The 19,158-nt window shown below is 47.8% G+C and overlaps 1 protein-coding gene across 4 annotated transcripts in view; it reads left to right on the top strand.

Moving 5' to 3' along the window:
* Positions 1 to 3,093: 3,093 nt before the first annotated feature.
* The window catches only part of LOC308342791 (organic cation/carnitine transporter 2), a 23,920-nt gene continuing 7,855 nt past the window's right edge, over positions 3,094 to 19,158 (top strand). For 2 of the 4 annotated variants that reach the window (XM_080803386.1, XM_080803385.1), the window contains exons 1-5: positions 3,115 to 3,534; positions 10,780 to 10,883; positions 15,644 to 15,798; positions 16,792 to 16,963; positions 18,128 to 18,254. In XM_080803386.1, the coding sequence (XP_080659512.1) occupies positions 3,142 to 3,534; positions 10,780 to 10,883; positions 15,644 to 15,798; positions 16,792 to 16,963; positions 18,128 to 18,254 (951 nt within the window). In that variant the 5' untranslated portion in view covers positions 3,115 to 3,141. Of the gene's footprint in view, positions 3,535 to 10,779; positions 10,884 to 15,643; positions 15,799 to 16,791; positions 16,964 to 18,127; positions 18,255 to 19,158 lie in introns of all 4 variants that reach the window. The other 2 variants (XM_080803384.1, XM_080803387.1) reach the window with 2 other exon arrangements.

The raw sequence follows: 19,158 nt of genomic DNA, 5'->3' as shown, positions 1-19,158 counted from the left end.
AGAAAGAACAAGCAGGGGGAGCGGCAGACAGAGGAAAAAGAGCCTGATGGCGGGACTCCATCCCAAGACCCTGGGATCATGACCTGAGCCAAAAGCAGACACCTAACAACGGAGCCACCCAGTCTTCCTTATTTTAATTCAACATATTGTTTAATAATCTGTGTATTAGTTATTCATTGCTTCATAACAAATCACTCCAAAATGTAGCCACTTAAAACAACAAACATTTATTACCTCTCTCAGTTTCAGAGGGTCAGGAATCTGAGAGTCACTTAGCTGAGTGGTTCCAGTTCAGGTCTCTTATAAGGTTGTGGTCAAGCTGTTGGCTAGGGATGCAATCATCTGAAGGCTCAATTGCTGCCTGGCTGGCTTTGTAGTAGAATATATGACTCTTGATCTCAGGGTTGTGAGTTCGAGACCCATGAAGGGTGTAGAAATTACTTAAAAATAAAATCTTAAAAGAGAGAGAGAAAGAAACTCAACAGATGCTGAAGTAATCGCTAACAAGCTCTCTCACACAGGTACAGAGGGCCACAGTTCCGCATTGGTTGTTGACATTAGCCTCATTCCTAGGCCCCACCTGGGCCTTTTAAAGGGCTACTTACTACGTTACAGCTTGATTGTCCAAAAGAAATAGAAAAGGGGGAGGGGAGAGTAAAGAAACAAAGAGGAAACACTCAAGATGGAAATCTTGTAAAACATAATCACTTAAGTGATGAAACATCACTTCTGCTCTTTGCTATTGGTCACAGAGACCAATCCTGGTACAAAGTTGGTGGGGCCTATGCAGGATATGAATATCAGTAGACAGGGATCACTGGGTGTCATCTTGGAGACCAGTTGCTGTGTCTGCTAGCACTTTAATCCATTTAAACTAGGGTTCTAACTTTGAATCTACTATCTGCCATGTAAATCAGTTTTACTTTATATTATTTATAAAATGGGAACATCCTAAACTCAGAATCTTGAATGTTGGAAGGCCTTAAGTAACTGATTCTCTCAGAGTTTAAGTTCAAACTCTCTTTTAAAAGAATCAATTTCAATAATAACATTCAGATGGTAATCATGGCCCCACCTAGAACTGGAAGATGCTCCTTTGCTTTGTGCAGTGACAAGCGGTTTTTGGCAAAAGGTTTCTTTTCTTAATATCTCCAACTTCTCCCATAACCTATCGAATTGTTTTCAAACCCCTTCAGGAGTGTTTTCTGATATCCAACTGATGTTTCTTAAAGTAAGACTTTTTCACATTGTTTGGTCTGGACACAGGTCAGCATTCTTCTCATAGAAGCTTTCGTTTATTTTGAAATATTGAAACAATTTTGAGAATTGATACAAGAAACAAGTTTATTTTCAAGACGCTTGGTTTTCCTTTTCAGTTAGTTCCAGAAAAGGACTGTTACTTGAGATAAGATGTTAGAAAGGATTAAGTGTATTTCTGAAGCCAAAGTCAGCCATCTTCTGAGGGCAGGAATACTGAACAGTAAGTATAAACAAAATGACTAATACCTGTTTTAACATTTTAATCTTCATTTTTAAAAAATTCTATTATGCTTTAAGGAAATTTTTATATTTCCCTGCATAAAACATGCTGGCTTGCTCTTCTTTATTTTTATTTTCAATTTAGAATATAATCACTATTAACTAGTGTTTATCCAATAGATCACATTTAAAAATGTACATTTAGTTCTCCATCACTAAGCCACTGTTATTACAAAAAGGAATATGCTGCAATGTTAAATTTACAGCCCTCATTCTTAAAGGCTTTAGAATAGTGCTGTCCAATAATGGCCACTAAATTGCCACTAAAGTTACATGTGGCTACAGAGCCTTAAAATGTGGTTAATACAAACTGAAATGTGCTGTAAAATACAAGGTGGATTCTTAAGATTAGTGGAAATGAAAAGGATGTAAGACTGTAAAATATCTCAATAACTTCTATACTGATTACATGATGAAATGGTAATGTTGGATATACTGGATTAAGTATATTAACATTAATTTCATCCATTCCTGTTTACTTTTAATATGCAGGGTTCCCAGATAAAAATACAGAACACCCAGTTACATCTGAATTTCCTATGTCCCTGCTCATATATTAATATTATGAAATTATTCCTTGTTTAACTGAAATTCACATTTTAACTGGATTTTTATATTTCTATATTTTTATTTGCTAAATCTTGTAACTTTATTAATATGACTACTAGAAAAATTAAATTACAAATGTGTTCTATCGGACAGTGAGGCTTTAGAATTATCTAGTTTTTTGTTTTGTTTTTGTTCTACCGACTGAGTTAACTGTGCAGAAATGCCTAATCGGAACATTTAATCCTAGACTGGGATCGACAATATGCTCGAAGTTAAATTTTTACATTTGTTTCAACAAGTTAAAGCCCAACGAAGGGGATATGTCGCAGACCAAAGTATAGAAAGGGCATTTGGATTAGAATTAAAAGGCAATGCTCCCAGCCTCCCCATCGGGGTACTTAAGGGTTCCGGTTTCAAAATAATCCCTGCCACTCTCACACGGATGGGCGGTGTCAAGGGCAGCTACCTGGCAGTGAAGACTCTGGGCTAGTCACAGTCCCTCAGTAAAAAGTTGGCGGGGGTCGAGGATGCAGTATTTTTAATACTTGAGCCTCTCACCCTGCTCGTCTACACATCCCCTCCTCTGGCTCGGTGCTGAGCCAGCGACCTGGGCCTCGGACGCCAGGGCTTCGACCCTTACCGCCTTCCTTTGCCAAGCCAGAGTTAACTGGCCTGCAAGCTGGAGGGGATAGGCCACAGCCAGCCACACTCCGCGGCCACTGCCCCGCGCGAGACCGAAGTCCGCGCGGCGGCCCGGGCCCGCCCCTCCGCCGTCACGCACAGCTCCAGCCCCGCCCCCCCGTCCGCGCCGCACAGCCCAGCCCCAGAGCCCGCCCCGGCTTTCAGCTCTATGTAAGTCGGATCCCTGGGGCCGCGGGAGATTCCCAGCCGGCTTTAGCTAAAGGAGAGCCGCCTTTCGGCGGGTCCTGCGTTCGGTCGCGTACCGAAGACCCGGCGCGCACGCGCACGCACACGCCCCGCCTCTGTCCCCGCCCCCGCGCGGCGCTGCGTCCTTCGACTCCGGGCCGCGCGCCGGGGGCCGCTGCCGACGGCATGCGGGACTACGAGGAGGTGACCACCTTCCTGGGCGAGTGGGGGCCCTTCCAGCGCCTCATCTTCTTCCTGCTCAGCGCCAGCATCATCCCCAACGGCTTCAATGGAATGTCTGTCGTGTTCCTGGCCGCCGCCCCGGAGCACCGCTGCCGGGTGCCGGACACCGTGAACCTGAGCCGCGCGTGGCGCAACCACAGTATCCCGCTGCGGCTGCTGGACGGCCGCGAGGTGCCTCACAGCTGCCGGCGCTACCGGCTGGCGGCGATCGCCAACTTCTCGGCGCTCGGGCTGGAGCCGGGGCGCGATGTGGACCTGGAGCAGCTGGAGCAGGAGAGCTGCGTGGATGGCTGGGAGTTCAGCCAGGACATCTACCTGTCCACCATCGTGACCGAGGTGGGTATCAGTCCCCGCGCCGAGGCCGGGGACCGGAACGTGGGGAGGACCTTTGCACTCCACCGCACATGGTGCGTTCTGGATGCTGTCCTTCTCTCCCCCAACACATTACACACCTCCAAGTGGGCATCCTCCAGGCACCACTTAGCGAAGTGACTTCTAACCAGACTGTGCCCCTCATAGCACGGGTGTCCTGCTGGCCACCAGTCTTGATGGCCACCTCGAAGAGGGAGCCAATAAGGCCATGGTAGCCCCTGGTAGATACTCTAAGACCCTGAATAATCAAAGACTTTTTCTAGATGAAGGTGGGAGTGTTGAATGGAGCAGAGCCAGAGCTTGGGCCACTGGGCTGTCACAGTTTTTCCTCTGGTCTTTTGGCATCCGTTCAGAGAGAGAAAAACACCCCTTTTCTTTCTTGAAGAACTTTTAAAGCTAAAGGAAGCATGTGTATAAAATTGTCACGGCCTCCCTTCTCCAGTTACTTTCCTCACCCACCCTCACCCCAAAATGACAGTCTGGTCATACCCTGTCAGGAATTGTTTACCTTGTGCTTTGGATTAGTTATCAGAATTTTAGGGTCTATGCATCTGAAGATCCATTTGGGGTGACTTGTTGGTCTGGGATGTTTTGGAGTATTTGAAGGTAGTGTCGTTGGTTAGATTGACTTAAAGCATACAGTTTTTTGGGTAGGAATTGTGTGTGGGGGGTGGGAAATTCTCATTCCCCAACCCCTTGGATTTTCCTTTTTGGGTGGCTTTGTCTGTCCCCTGGTGACCCTACAGCCATTAGAGCTACATGTATGGCTGGTGTGCATGTGCTTTGCGTCTTACCCAGATGCTGGAACTCTGACTCTGTGGAGTCTCAGCAGAAGTGATCTAGCAGAACAGTGTAAAGAGTCCTCAACAGGCAGCAGTTTCTCTGAGTTCAGGATCAGAGATTCACAGACTGGGAGAGCTTCCTGGAGGTGGCAGCCTCTCTGAGTCTGGGGTGTTCAGCTCTTCAGATGCCAGGATGGGAACAGCAGGCAACAACCTAGAAGGAGGGCAGGGTTCACAGGGAAAGGGCTAATGAGGAGGGTGCACAGGTCCTGGTATGGCCTCAAACTCTCCGGGAGACTCACAGGCCTTACAGGGGTTGTGAGGCCCCCTCTTATGTTTCTTCTGGGGGTGTCACCCTTCAGGGGAACCTAATCACTGCTCCGAGACACATGTGTGCATATACATGCTTGCACATGTGCACTCGCTCTCTCTATGTCAGTATGTTTCGACGTTTCATGTCCTCAGCATCTGTGCCTCCTTAACTCCCCCAAATATGTTGTGGGAGTGTGATCTGAGTCCCACTGGGATCTCTCAGCTAGTGACATCATTCCAGTGTCCTGAGGCGTTGTTATGCCTCACAAGAAAGTTTGTCACACTCCTGGAAGCCAATGAGGGTTGTGGAAACAGAGGCTGTCCCTCAGGTTGCTGGCAAGAGGCCTCCAAGAAGTCATACTTCGCAACACAGGAGTCCCTACAAATTCTGCTTCTGGCTGCCCATGGAAGGGGAAGGCATTGAAGTCAGAAGAAGCTCCTGCCATGTTTTTGGATTTTACCCTGACTTTTAGGTTCCCTCAGCTTACTCTACTCATTTGTTCTTGCTTCACCGCCCCCATTCTGTCTTGGGCTGAGGCTAGTGTTGGCACTACTGAGCTCCCAGAGGTCGGCTCTAACGGAAGGGTCCTTGAGCAGCGGCTACTTTGCTGCTAATGTCAGTCTTTCCTTTTTTGTATTTAGCCTATTTATTTAGCTGTCTTAGCAGTTTCATAAGAGCTCTGTGCCCTTTTACCTACTTATAGGTTGTCAGCCTTTGCAGGGAGGCAAGGTTAATACATTACTTAGCCTTTTGTTTTGGGATGCTGGAATGCCTGACTCTTAAGTCCGAGGCTGCCTGTTCCTCCCAGGTGAACAGCCGCCACCCTCGGAAGTTACTGCATTAACATTCTGATTTTCTTTCAACCCGGACTTGGCTTGCTGATCACTGCAGCTAGTCCTGTGTGTGCTAAATGTTTCAAGCCTGCCCTCTGCCCCAGATCACAAGTAGAGGTGTTTATAAGTACATTGGTATTAAATTCTTCTTTGTTTTTCAACAGAAGATGAAAACTGTAGGTCTCTTGTTTGATTTTTTTTTTTTAATTTGTTTAAGTATATATGTGTAGTACTAAACTCTGTGGTAGTTTTACATCTTGGCATCTCCCTGACATCATGCTGGATATAGACAGGGATATCCAGGGAAATTTTTGTTGAATGTGTTAATGAGAAATCTAAGAAAAATTGTCTACAGTTTAAGAGCTAAAGAAGGAAAGGACAATTTAATTCATGGAAGGGAAGCTTGGGGCTGGTCAAGAAGCATTGACTGAAATATTTTAAAAGAAAATGTAATTGCCCAGCCCTCAAACTGTGGCTTGCCCCTCTATGGATCTGCACAAGTTATTGGGATTGGTAGAGAAGAGGCGACCCTGTGAGGTGAAAGGGAATGTTTTGGGAATAGTTTGGTGGTCGTGCTTCTACGCTGGCCCCTTCCCCGGCCCGTCATTCATGCATGGAGTACTTGGAGAATCAGCCATTCCACCTGGCAGGGCTGCTCCAATCCCTGAGTGCTTCTTGGCCCAGGACTGCCCCCTGCTCTGAAACCTGGGTGATTTCTCAAGCTGCCTGGGCTGCCTGCTTTTAGGTGTCTCCCTAGCCCAACTTGTAGCCAGAAAGATTCTTTTAAAAACTTACAGTTCTTCTGGTACCCATGAGTTGGGGTCCCTTCATCTAAGACCTGGCAGTTTTCTGTGTCCCTTTGCTTCTTTCCTTTCTGTACTTCTCTGAAGCCTCCTCCCCCAGCCCCTAGCAATATTCTTATTCCTTGTCCTGAAAAGCGTATTTCTCTGGACTGTCTTTTCTGTCGGTCTTATCTCATGTACAGATAATCTTGGAATATAGGAGAGCCCCAGCTATTATTACAAGCCATCCTGAAGGAAAAGCCACATCAGCCTGGGAGGCAGGGCTGGGCTGACTCCTTGCGGAAATACCTGGAGTGTGTGCTCCACTGTTAAGTCTTTGCTGACTGTCTCATTTAAAGGAAACACAGATCTTAGCCTTGCCTTTGGAGCTCAGGGCAAGACAGAGATGTCACTTGCAGGGTCCCTGGGGCCCCTGTGCACACAGAGTCATAGCAGACATATCTGACCATGAATGGTCAGATGTAGCTCCAGTCTAGATAGCTGAGAACCAACACCCTGGGTCAAAGTTCTTAGAGGTGACACAGAGAAGAGGTTGAAGGAGCAAAAAAAAAATAAATAAATAAAATCTATTCTAGAGATTGAAGTTCAGGGTTCATCTGGGTTTTGAGCAGCCAAGCCTAATGTCCAAGCCCTTTGGTGTTGAAAGTTAACAGCCCTTTTTTTCATCCCTTCCCTCACTCACCTATATACCAAACAGCCTTTCCTCTGCAGGGCACTGCCAGGCATTATAGAGGATATAGCAGCAAATTCTTTGTCTCCTTGCCCTGACAACCTTGGGGCAAGGATCTGCCTTTAACTGCAGCAAGAGGCAGGACAAAATGTGGGTAGGAATACATGGCATTCAGTAACAGGTGCTTATCAGGGTGTTTGACCATTGATGTGCTTAGGCCGGGTACATCTCAGCAAAGAGCTTGTGCCCTCTGGGCACAGACCCTATCTTATTTCACTTCCAGCCAATTCACAAGTAAGAACATTTAGTTCTCAGGGGCGCCTGGGTGGCTCAGTGGGTTAAGCCGCTGCCTTCGGCTCAGGTCATGATCTCAGGGTCCTGGGATCGAGTCCCGCATCGGGCTCTCTGCTCGCGGGGAGCCTGCTTCCCTCTCTCTCTCTCTGCCTGCCTCTCTGCCTACTTGTGATCTCTCTCTGTCAAATAAATAAATAAAATCTTTAAAAAAAAAAAAAAAAAAAAAGAACATTTAGTTCTCAGGGACTACATCATCTCTGTATATCTCATAACTGAGAAGGAGCTCTAATTATATGGTGTGTACAAGAGACATAATTCTCTCTCTTCATAAAATTGTGTTAACAGCTTTATTGAAGTGTAACTGACATAAGTGGCACATAAGTAAAGTGTACAATTTGAAAATATTTGAGAGAGAGATCCATGAAATCATCACCACTAGAGAGGCACATTTCTGACCAGGAAGGATGGCAAGTCTAGGCCCCTTGCCAGAGTGGCTCCCAGATTTTTTGCAGGTTGTGCCCACTCTCATAGCTCACCCAGCTGAGGGGTCCGAGTGCTTGACTCATGACCTGAATCCTAAACCCACACATTTAGTTCTAATTCTGAGACTTGTTATCATCAGCCAGTCCAGCCCATCCCACACAGCAAGTGGAAGCATCAGTGAGCTAGTCTGTAGCTGCTTTAGTCCCAACTGGGGAGACGGGACCTCGGTAGAGGAATGCTAGATTCCTTTGCAAATGCAACAAGCCTTGGGTGCAGAGCTTGGACTGCGTGGGCTTCTCATCCTACCCACCTAAGGAGGGTGCAAGCCAAGTCCTAGCTCCACTGCAATTCATTAGGTGGTTGACAGGTAAGTGAATGGGCTTGGCTGGGTAGGATCTGGTCTGTGCGTGCCCTTGTGTTCATATTTTGAGACCTGTTATCTCTCCTGGCCCTACCCATAGGCTCCCTGTGGCCAGTGGGCAGGAAGTGTTAACCCATCCTGGCTTTTGGAGGGCCCAAAACCAGGTCCCGAGGATTGTTAAGAATCATCAGTGGTGGGGGTTCCTGGGTGGCACTGGTTGGTTAAGCTTCCGACTCTTGATTTCTGCTCAGGTCATTATCTCAGGGTCGTGAGATTGAGCCCCACGCTGGGCTCCACATTGGGCTCCACTGGCAAGGAGCCCACTTAAGATTCACTCTTTCCCTCTCCCTCTGCCCCTCCTTGCCTCCAGAATAAACAAACAAACAAACAAACAAACAATTGTCAGCGGTGGATGGAGAGCCCAGTTACTCCAGGGGGTTACATGTTTGCCCAGAGCAAGAACAGGCTGGACCCAGTGACAGGGGTGAGGCTACAGGCCCTGGAGAGATGCTCGGGAACCTACCCCAAGATGCCTTGTCTGCTGCAGAGTATAGTCAGACCTGGTTTGGGGTAGCACCTGGCCTTGTCAGCCCAGAATTCCTACCAGCCCGTACTGGGGGACCTGACATTGTCAGGGGAGGGGGCTGTAGAAGACCCTGTGGGTTTGTAGTCTGGCTCAGCTATAAGAGCCTCCAGCCCTTGCGAGAGTCCTGATGAGAAGCAGCTCCTGACCCTTTCTGCAGTTTTTCATCTCTGTTGCTACCAAAGTTAATGTGTGCCGGCTGGAAATGGATCCCGTCATAGGAGCAGCGGTAGCTGTAATCTGGCCCCTGGAGCTCTGCCTAACACCCTACCTTACACCCGGATGCCAATACACCAACACCATGTCCCCCAGCTCTGACTCCCTGGCCGCTCCCATCCCGACTGTATTTATTTATTTATGATTTCATTTATTCATTTGTCAGAGAGAGAGAACGCACAAGCAGGGGGAGCAGCAGGCAGAGGGAGAAGCAGGCTTCCTGCCTCTGAGCAGGGAGCCGGATGCGGGGCTCCATCCCAGGCCCCTGGGATCATGACCTGATCCCAAGGCAGCCGCTTCACTGCCTGAGCCACCCAGGCGCCCAGCCTATCCTGACTGTAGCAGCCATGTCTGTATGGGGGCTGCCCTAGGAGCACTCACCCTTCTAGAAGGCAGTTGGTGTCTGGGTGTTAGCACCCCCAAGGCTGCAGGGGTGGGAGGGCCGCTATATCCTGAGCACTCAGGTATTGGTGCTCCAATACTTTTGCCTCCTGCTAATCTGAATTTTCTTTAGATTTGAGTTTGAGATCTCTGCCTCTTCCTTGAGATCTCAGCCCACCCAAGGTTTATTCCAGAGTGAAGAGCCGGCTGTGTGGCTAAGTGATCCTTACCATTAGCTGCAGGGGTTCTTTGTGTCTACCCTGGGGACTGCTTCCTACCCCTCTGAGGTGCCTGGAGGCTTTGTGCACACACTGCCAGCAGGAAAGCAGACTTGTTTTTCCCTCTGTCGCTGGTCTGGAAGAAATGCTCTCTTGGAAGCTGTACATGCCCCTTGCCTCTGTGACTGGGGAGCCAGCGGGCTGCACTGAGTGAAGGCCAGCAGCCTGGCACCAGGTGGGCCAGGGTCTGAATTCTCTGGAGGGCAGCGTTCTTGGTGATTACTGAGCACCATCTCTCTGTTCTGGGAAACATTTTTCTGGGAATCACCAAAGTTCTTGTTTTGGCTTTTCCCTTTTTTCGGCTCCTTGTTAGGCTGGGGCGACCCAGCGTCTGAATGTTCAGCTGCTTCCCTCTGCCTGCAGGCCTCTTTTCGTGGGAACTGTAGATGGAACTGCCCATTACGAGCTGGGAAACTCGAGCAGTGCAGCCTCTTCATGCCCCCATCCCTGTTTCATACTCAGGGAAAAAGGCAAAATGGTGGGGGGGAACATCTTGTCTGACATTCGATAACCAATAAGCAGGGGAGTGGAAGCTAAACCCAGTTTCTTGACTCCCAGCTCAGAGCTCTTGGCTGTAACTGGGCCTAGTGTTGTGGGCGCAGCATGAGGGATCCCAGCTGTAAATGTTACCTGAGTGTTCCAGGGCTAATTGGCTCAGAGTGGCACCTGAACAGAACTGCAAGAACAGATCCGGGTGGTGAGTCCCAGGCCCTCTGGCCCTAGTTCCTTGGTGGGTGCTTGGACTCTTATAGCCCCAGAGCCCCGCTGTAGAACCACTCCTGTGCCATTCCCATCCATGACCTGAAGCCCTCTGAAAGGGTACCCTGCCCCATCCACAGCCCTGGGCTCCCCGCCCCCCCTTCCCGGTTCTCAGAAGTAACCATGAAAGGCCTCACCTTCTCCTGGATTGACAGATGAGCACTGTACTTGCTCCCTCCCTCACCTCCCTCCTCTTACTAGTAGCAAAACAATGGAGCTGAAAACTATGAAAATCAGGGTGGGAGGGGGCCCACTCTCCATGTGAGGGAGGAGCTTCTCTGCTTTGCTGCCCACAGAAGCCTTTGCCTGCCTGCAAGAGCTCAGGTACTGGTGCAATAATGCAAACAGAGCCTGTAGGGGTAGAGGATATTCTCATTTCATTTTCCAAGGGGCCATAAATGTAAAACATTTAACAAAAGAAGTGAGTGATACATCTCTTTACTCCTCTTACAGTGGAACCTGGTGTGTGAGGACGACTGGAAGGCCCCGCTCACAGTCTCCTTGTTTTTCGTGGGTGTACTGGTGGGCTCCTTCATTTCGGGGCAGCTCTCAGACAGGTAAGGTGGGTGTCTGTCTGCTGCAGCTGCAGGGACCATGGCACCAGACGAGGAGCATGTATGTGCCTGGCCCTTGACTTCAGATGGTGGTGTTCTCTCAGCCCAGGACCTTGTGTTTTATAAAAGGAGAGGAAGCTCTGTCTATAGGATAGACTCCATGCCAAGCAAAGAGAGCCAACAACCTCTTCCCCCTCGTTCTTCCTGAGCAGAACAATCTGAGCTAAGTGTATACATAATGAGTAGACCAGGAAATAGCCATGATTCACTGCTTGTACCAGCCTGGCTGGCCTTCCCGAGGTGACTCTTTCATGTCTCTGAGCATGGGAGAGGTAGACACCACATACACATGCAGGTGAACTTTGTTGATGATCCTAAGGCGTCCCGTGAATGGCCACCTCTGTATTCCCCAGACTGTCATTCTCTCTGTGTGATGAGAGGAGAGCTCACTGGCCAGTAGTGCTGTAATAGGCAGAACTCTTGTGTTCACACTGCTGATGCCCCTTAGCTTATAGCTTTTAGCACCTAGTTGACAGCAAGCAAGACATGTACTGTTTTGACCCATAAGCAGGTTATTTATATAATTCCAAGGCTTTTACCTCAAATTCCATTTATGGCTTAAGGAGTTCATCTACTCTTGAAATTATGTGCAAAATTTTAGAGATTGTATATGAACATTTTTTTCTGGAGAAAGATCCAGTTTCCCTGAAGTTCTCAGAGGGGTCCATTATGTGGTATCTTTCTACCCCAGGGCTCCAGGGTCTATTGGAGAAGCCCACGGTGAGAAGAGTAGCCTTCACTAAGGTCCTTGGCCATCCTGGACTCCCAGTGGAGTCCCAGCATCCTCCTAGCTGGTTGGGTTCTAATAGAGAAGTTCAGGATGAGAATGTCATCCTACTTTAAGAGCAAAGTTATATTATCCCAGAGCACAAACTCAGGTGAAGTCCCAGTGTGTTTACCTCTATAGATTATTGTCTTTACCTGAGAATTCATTCCTCATGAGAAATATGTGCATTTCTCACTAGATTTATGTTTCCCAAGTGTCATCTAGCCATTAGAAAAGGGACAAATTCTTGCAGTCTCCAGTGAGCATTAAAGAGTCAAGTAGGCCATGACCACTCATTGACAATTCTAGACAGGCCTGAGCCATGTGCCCTTTCAGGGGAGAGATCTTTGCTTCCTGAGATCCTTAATCTAGCAGCAAGTATCAGTTGATTATTTGTATTTATCTAACAAACGCACAGCACCTAATTGCCAGCCACTCTTAGAAGCACTATGCAAATTTAAAAGAAATAAAAGCAAATAATCCCAACATAACCCTTTGAAGTAGGAATTATTATTACTCTCATTTTACAGGTGGGGAAAATGAAACCCAATGGAGTTAAATGACTTGCACAGTCCCAAAACCGGCAGGTGGCAGAGCTAGGATTTGGGCCCAAAGAGTCTTGACCCCCTGTTCTCGGGCCATGCTCTTCTAGAACTTGCCTTCTAGCAAGGCAGAATGTATTAAACAATTAATTGAGGGGTATACTTGTCCTTCATGGTGTAAATGATACAGAGAAGTACAGGATGCTAAGAGAGGGTCTGATGGAGGAGGCCCGGAGAGGCTGCCCTGAGAAGGTGAAGCATGCCCTGGGAGTGGAAAGAGGAATAGAAATCAGGCAGCTATAAAGGAGTGGAGAAAAGGAAGGAGCATTGGAAACAGTAGAAGCAAAACTAATGAGTATGTTGAGGACCACCTTAGTCCTCTGAAGGGCAAGTACAGTGTTTTACAAACCCTCTAGAATCTCATCAGCAGACTTCTTTTAAGGGCATCTAAGTCGAGTAGATGAAGTAGCTAAAAGTGTGGCTGTTCTGACTGGGGCCCTCCCTTCAGCTCCCAGCATCACCCTACAAACTTGGCGACATCCCCATGGAAGATGCCAGACTCTGTGGGGTGGACAGTTTCTGATCTCATTACTTCTAAGTAAGCTGGCTCAAAAACCTAGGCCAAACAAATGACCTCAGAGCAGTAGATTCATGCCTCAACTTGTCTGGGATAGACACACTTTTCCTTTAGGGCAAAGATCAGTAAGCCTGAAATTCAAGAGCAATGAAAATAATCCTGGTGGGACGCCTGGGTGGCTCAGTTGGTTAGGCGGCTGCCTTCGGCTCAGGTCATGATCCCAGCATCCTGGGATCGAGTCCCACATCGGGCTCCTTGCTCGGCAGGGAGCCTGCTTCTCCCTCTGCCTCTGCCTGCCACTCTGTCTGCCTGTGCTCGCTCTCTCTCTCTCTCTCTCTCTCTCTAACAAATAAATAAATTAAAAAAAAAAAAAAAAAGAAAGGAATCCTGGGTGGTCACCACATTTTATCTGACCTTCTTGAGTTACCTTTGTGTGCATGAATTACAAGAGGGGCGCAGCCCTGGGAAGAGGTAGACTAATGTTTACTGTTTTTGTAAGCACATTCGTGGTTGACCTCTTGTTGACAAACTTTAAATCTGAGCCCAACCTCAGACTGGTTGCTGAGGACTGGTGCTATGTAAGGATTCGCTGGGTCTTTCTCTTCCCTACTATCCATCCCAGGGAGCCCATGGGAGGGGAAGCCATGGGTAGAGGTCACACCTGTCTCCCTGTAGGAGGGGACCTTCCCTTGGTTGTCATGTTTCATGCTCTTGTTATAGAATCATGCAGGGGGACTTAGTCTCCTTCTAGGCAGGGTTTCTCAACCTTGGCACTATTGACATTTTGAGCCAGAGAATTCTGTGTGATGGGACACTATCCTGGGCATTTTAGGATGTTTAGAATATCTCTGGCCTCTACCTGCTAGATGCCAGTAGCACAAAAAACCAACCAAAAAAACCTGTTTCAGTGGAGAGAAGTGCCAGACTCTTTAACGTGGCAATAAGGGTTTTGCAGCATGATCCCCAGCCAACCCCCATGGTCTTCTGTTGAACAGCTAACACCAGGCCCACCGGCTGCTGTCTGCTCATGTCTTTGTGCCACCTCCAACCACGCCTGTGTGTGCTCTTCTCAACATTCCCCATTCACCCCCATGACCTTCCTTGACCATCAAACCTAACTCAGGGTCCCCAGTTTATATTATCCTGCTTCCTTCTGCCTTTTCTTCATAGCACCCGTCAGAAATTGGTAAATAAGAGGTGTTATCATATGTAATGTTGGTCCTCTCCACTATACAGTGAATATCATCAAAAGCTTGGTCCCTATCATCTACTCCCCCTCATCAATAATAACTTCTTCTTCGGGCCTCACCTCGGTGTCCCGTCATCAGGGAAAACTTCCCTGAATCCCCATGTCCCCAGCCCCTACTCCCAGGCCAGGGTAGGGTCCTTGGTTGTGTCTCTTGTGAACCTGGGTGCTGGTCCTTCAGCACACTTGTGTCATTGTGTAATTGCATGTTCGATAGTATGAGTTGTTTGATGAGACTATGATTCCTGTCTGTCTTACCACCTGTAGGCCACAAGCCCCTTGAGGGTAGAAACAAGAGTTTTGGTCTGTGTTTTATAATTCACCTATGTCCCTAGCACCTAGTATATAATTGAGGTTCAAATATATATTCTTTGAATGAAAATGGGTGTCTGGCCAGAGTCAGGTGGAACCTGCTAGGTTGAATGAAGGACATTGACTTGTTCCTCCCTAACTACGACACTGTCTTTAAAACAGATCAAGCCCACAAAAAACCAACATTAAAAAAAATTTTTTTTAATGAACACAGATACAGAAAACCATGCAGAAAAAATGTGTGGGTTGATTAATTATTCCAGGTAAATAACCTTGTAACTACCACCAAGTCAAGAAATAGGACCTTGCTGGCCACCAAAGAACCCGCTGTGCACATGTCCCATCCCAGGAACCACAGCCTCCCCCCGAATAAGTAACCACCAGCATGGCTATTACAGTAATCCCTTCCTTGTGGGGTTTTTGCAGCTTTATCAGCCAGATGTGTATCCTTAAACACAAGTTTAGTCTTGTCCACTTAAAAATTTTTGATAAGTTTTTGCAGGATTGATTAAGGGATTCTCCCTCCATCCTTTTCTTTGCCAGATGTTTTATCTTTTGCACTCAGGGCTGTTCCACTATAGAAATTTCCAGTCTGCATTTCGCTGATTGCATTCTCATGTGCAGTTCAGCACACTCCTCCTTTCTTGGCGTTTTCTGCAAATTGGTGGTGGATCTGGAGACTTCATCAGAAGTCTCAGGAAAAGACTGTTAGTTGCTAATGAAACACAGTGCCCCCATCATAATGCCCATTTGTTGAGGAATATAAAATTGTGATATTCTAATTTTATCACTTCTTTTTCATTTAATAGTTGGAATACTTTTATAAAATGATATTTTCTCTTACCCGTTACTGGTTCCTATTCATATACTTTATGGTAATTTCAGGACAAGTGTTTCTTTCCCCCTGTTTGCCAGTCTTCATTTAAAATGACTTGTTTCTCTATCATCCTCCAAAGTAAATCAGTTCTTTAAAAAAAAAAAAAAGCCATATGAATGTATGGATTTAAGTATAGTGAATGCATTTTGATTTCTTGCAGTCATTATCATAATTCTGACACTGCCTTGAGGGCAGTCCTGGTGCCTAGGGGAGAGGGGTGAGTAACAGCCCTGGGACCAGAGACGGGGACTGTCCGTGCCCTGTACCCTGGCAGCCTCATCCATGACTCCTCCCTGAATGGCTCTGGGGAAAGTCCCTTTTGGTGGGCCCACTTCTGCTGCCTTCTCCCAGCTGGATCTCTGTTACTGTCTTTTCCTTTCCAGGTTTGGTCGGAAGAACGTGCTCTTTGTGACCATGGGCATGCAGACGGGCTTCAGCTTCCTGCAGATCTTCTCAAAGAACTTTGAGATGTTTGCTGTGCTGTTTGTCCTTGTGGGCATGGGCCAGATCTCCAACTACGTGGCAGCATTTGTCCTGGGTATGACCATCAAGTTGGAGTGGAGTACTTGATCCTGTGTTTCACTGTCACTCCACCACCCACTCTCTAGAGACAGCTGTGGTGCCCCTCAAGGGGAATTGGTCTCTAGCAACACCAACCAGCGCTGTGTGGTAAACTCAGTTTGCCCAGCCTTGAGTCCTCAGGAGCACGACAGCCTGAATGCTGAGTTCCAGATCTTTTCTGGTCTTGGAGATGTGCACCTTGGTCCCCTTAGTATTCCATAGCCATTTTACTAGAATTCACCCAAGATCATCTGTGGAAAAATGGGACCTTCCCAGATCTGAGGTTGCTGAGGAAAGATAAGAGACATGATATGAGGAGCAAGGGCCACGAATGGCAGGCCCGCTAAGAAAGAAGGCTGCCTCTTCTGCATAGCATTGTGTCCAGAGAAACTGACTGACAAGAACAAATTTATGTGAATACACTTGAGTTTCAAGACCTTCAGAGTTTTAAGTCCGAGTACACACTGTGGAGCTTTGGCTTGTTTTCACTGAAGAGTCACCAGTCTCACTGTCTGGAGGAATCTAACTCAATTTTATTGATCTTTGGATTCCTTGGGTTGTATGTTGAAAGGATTGTTTCTTTCTCTTCACATTCCGTAGAATAGGCTTTTAAAAAAAAAATACTTCCTTGAGTCCGCATGTGTGTTCTTCATGATGACTTCCCCTTTCATAAATTCTTCCTCGTGTGCGGATTACACGTTAAGGCCTCATGTGGCATCTTTAGCACATGGCATGGGGAAGTGATGAAATTTGCAATGCAGAACTGTTCCTGGGAAGCCTAAGAGGTCACGGTGGCAGTGGGGATGGGGGTACCCCAGCAAGTGGTCAAACTGCAGCTGGTTCAGAATCCCATCCCTCCCTAGGGCGTGGCTGCTCTCTTTCCTGTATGTTGAGAATTATACAAGAGAAGATGAATAAGGAAATGACCTAAATGAAAGGACTAACATGCCTCCTCCCTCGTTTCGCACAGGAACAGAAATTCTTGGCAAGTCGGTTCGTATTATCTTCTCCACGTTAGGAGTGTGCATATTTTATGCATTTGGCTACATGATGCTGCCGCTGTTTGCCTACTTCATCAGAGACTGGCGGATGTTGCTGCTGGCGCTGACGGTGCCTGGAGTGCTGTGTGCAGCTCTCTGGTGGTGAGTGTCACCTGTGCCCAGTGGTGCCCACCAGCAGTTGTATTCTGTCTAGCATTCACTAGGGGGCAGCAGCAAGCCACAAATCCCTATCAAGGCTCCCAGAGACCGGAAGTAGCAATTCTCTGCAAGTCATTTCAGAATGCTTTCTCCATACTCAGAAGAGCCAAAAAGAAAACAGGACGAAATCCCCAGACATCAACAGACTTGTTCTCAGTCCTGTGCTGCGCTGATCAAAGTGCGGGGAGAGGAAGAAGTAGTAGCTGAGAGATGATGGGGTCTAGCATGACCTTCAGGAAGCCTAGGCCCGAGTTCTGGCTTGTGTTCCTGAGGCCTCACAGTGCAGTAGCTGGAAGAAGAGGGAGAGCACTGGAAGTGAGAGTCCTCAGGGTGGCCACACAGAGGAAGCCAGACTCCATATGGGCCTCCAAGATAGAGGAGTTAGGCCAGCAGAGAAGAGGCCCTCCTTACCCAGAGAGGGAACACAGCAGAGAGGCTGAGGTGGGAATCACACCTTATAGGTGGGATTGTTGAGATCACGGCTCCCCTCAGAGCTGAGAGCATTTCAAAGCATAATGGAAGAGAACATAGAGCATAGCATGGGTCCTGGTCATGACCAAAGGGCAGAGGCCATCGAATGACATAGGAAATAAGATCCACAAAGTCTCAAAGTCCCAGGTTCTTTGATAAACTTATGTAGGGGGGTCTGACAGGTCACTTGGGTGGATCCAGTATGGGGAGTGAGGAAAAACTATAGGCAAAGAGGTCAGTGCAGAAGTTTCTGTGGATGCTGGAGCCAAGCAGGAGAGTACAGTGGGGCAAGGGGCTGGGCCAGCCTGCACCCACCACAAAAGCCAGCCTTCCAGAGCCCATCTTGTGCCTGTCTCCTCACTGTCCAGCAGGTGGCACCACCGCTCTTCAGAAATGGAGGTGGCCAGCCTGAAGAGGAGCAGGCCCCTCTAAATTTTATGCACTCCAGGATACTCAGAAGCTCACACTTTGGATCATTAGTGGGTATGGTGTGAACCATCTCTGCTTGGTCTGGAAACACCAGACATTCCCCAAATGCATGTCTGGTTCTAAAAGCCCGTTTTCCCACCTCCACATATGTTCCACCTGGTCTGTTGGGCAGGATGGTCTCAGCGAGATGGCTCCTTGTACTTCTAGGTTCATCCCTGAGTCCCCCCGATGGCTCATCTCTCAGGGACGACTTAAAGAGGCGGAGGTGATCATCCGCAAGGCTGCCAAAATGAACGGGATTGTTGCACCCTCAACTATCTTCGAGTCAAGTGAGGTAAGCTCTGCAAGGGAGCTGGTGAGAGGGTCTCAGTGACCATGATTTTAGGGCAACACCATGCAGGAGCCCAGCCCTCTCCCTGCCTGAGCCCCAGCGGCCCCCAAGCAGGCCCTGTTAAAATTCACAAGTTGGGGAGAAGGCACCAGCTGTCTAAATCTCTTCACCTTTCCCGTGGGTTTTAAGTTGTCATACTCTGTAATTCTTTTCTAGGCAATCATATAGTCAAACCATTAAGTAACACTTTGAGTAATAGGCCTTTCATGAAGTTGGCATTGTGGGAAATCATTGCTTCTTATGCCTTACACTTTCTCATTTTAAAAGAAATATAGTGCATAAAATATGAAGCAGAAGTAGGTTTGGAGTTAGAAATGTTTGGTCTCCCTCCACTCACCAGTCGCTAGTTGCTGCATATCCTCTTGGAGCCAGGTCCTTGATATCGGCCCCTTCCCCCTACCCCACCTCTCTTGCAAACCCTGTTCTCATACACCATGAGTAATTTCCTGGCTCTGCCTGATTCCTGGGTCTTGCTTCTGCTTCTCCTTCCTGTTCCCTCTCTCTCCACCCTCTGTAGCAGGCAGTTTTTCTTAGTCTCATGACTACCACAAGAGGTTAGAAGTTGTAATTGCTGGCTGATGGGCTTCTGGAATGTGTCTCTGATCTGATGGGAAGATAAGGGACCTGCTGTGAGAACAGTCGTACTCAAGTGTGTTCAGAAGGAACGTGAGAGACGCTTGGGATTCGGGATGCAGACCCAGGGCTTAGGAGAGGGAGACCAGCTACCATGGGCATCAGAGAAGCTGCTGGCTTGGACCTCACAGTTAAGTGCTGGCCCAACACCAGCTCCCACTCAGCATGTTCTAGAAGGGGCTCAAAGCTCTGATGTCAGGGTCGGAGGAGGTGG

This window comes from Martes martes (assembly GCF_963455335.1).
Source record: "Martes martes genome assembly, chromosome: 5".
Taxonomy (NCBI): Eukaryota; Metazoa; Chordata; class Mammalia; order Carnivora; family Mustelidae; genus Martes; species Martes martes.
This window is presented reverse-complemented; position numbering and strand designations above follow the sequence as displayed.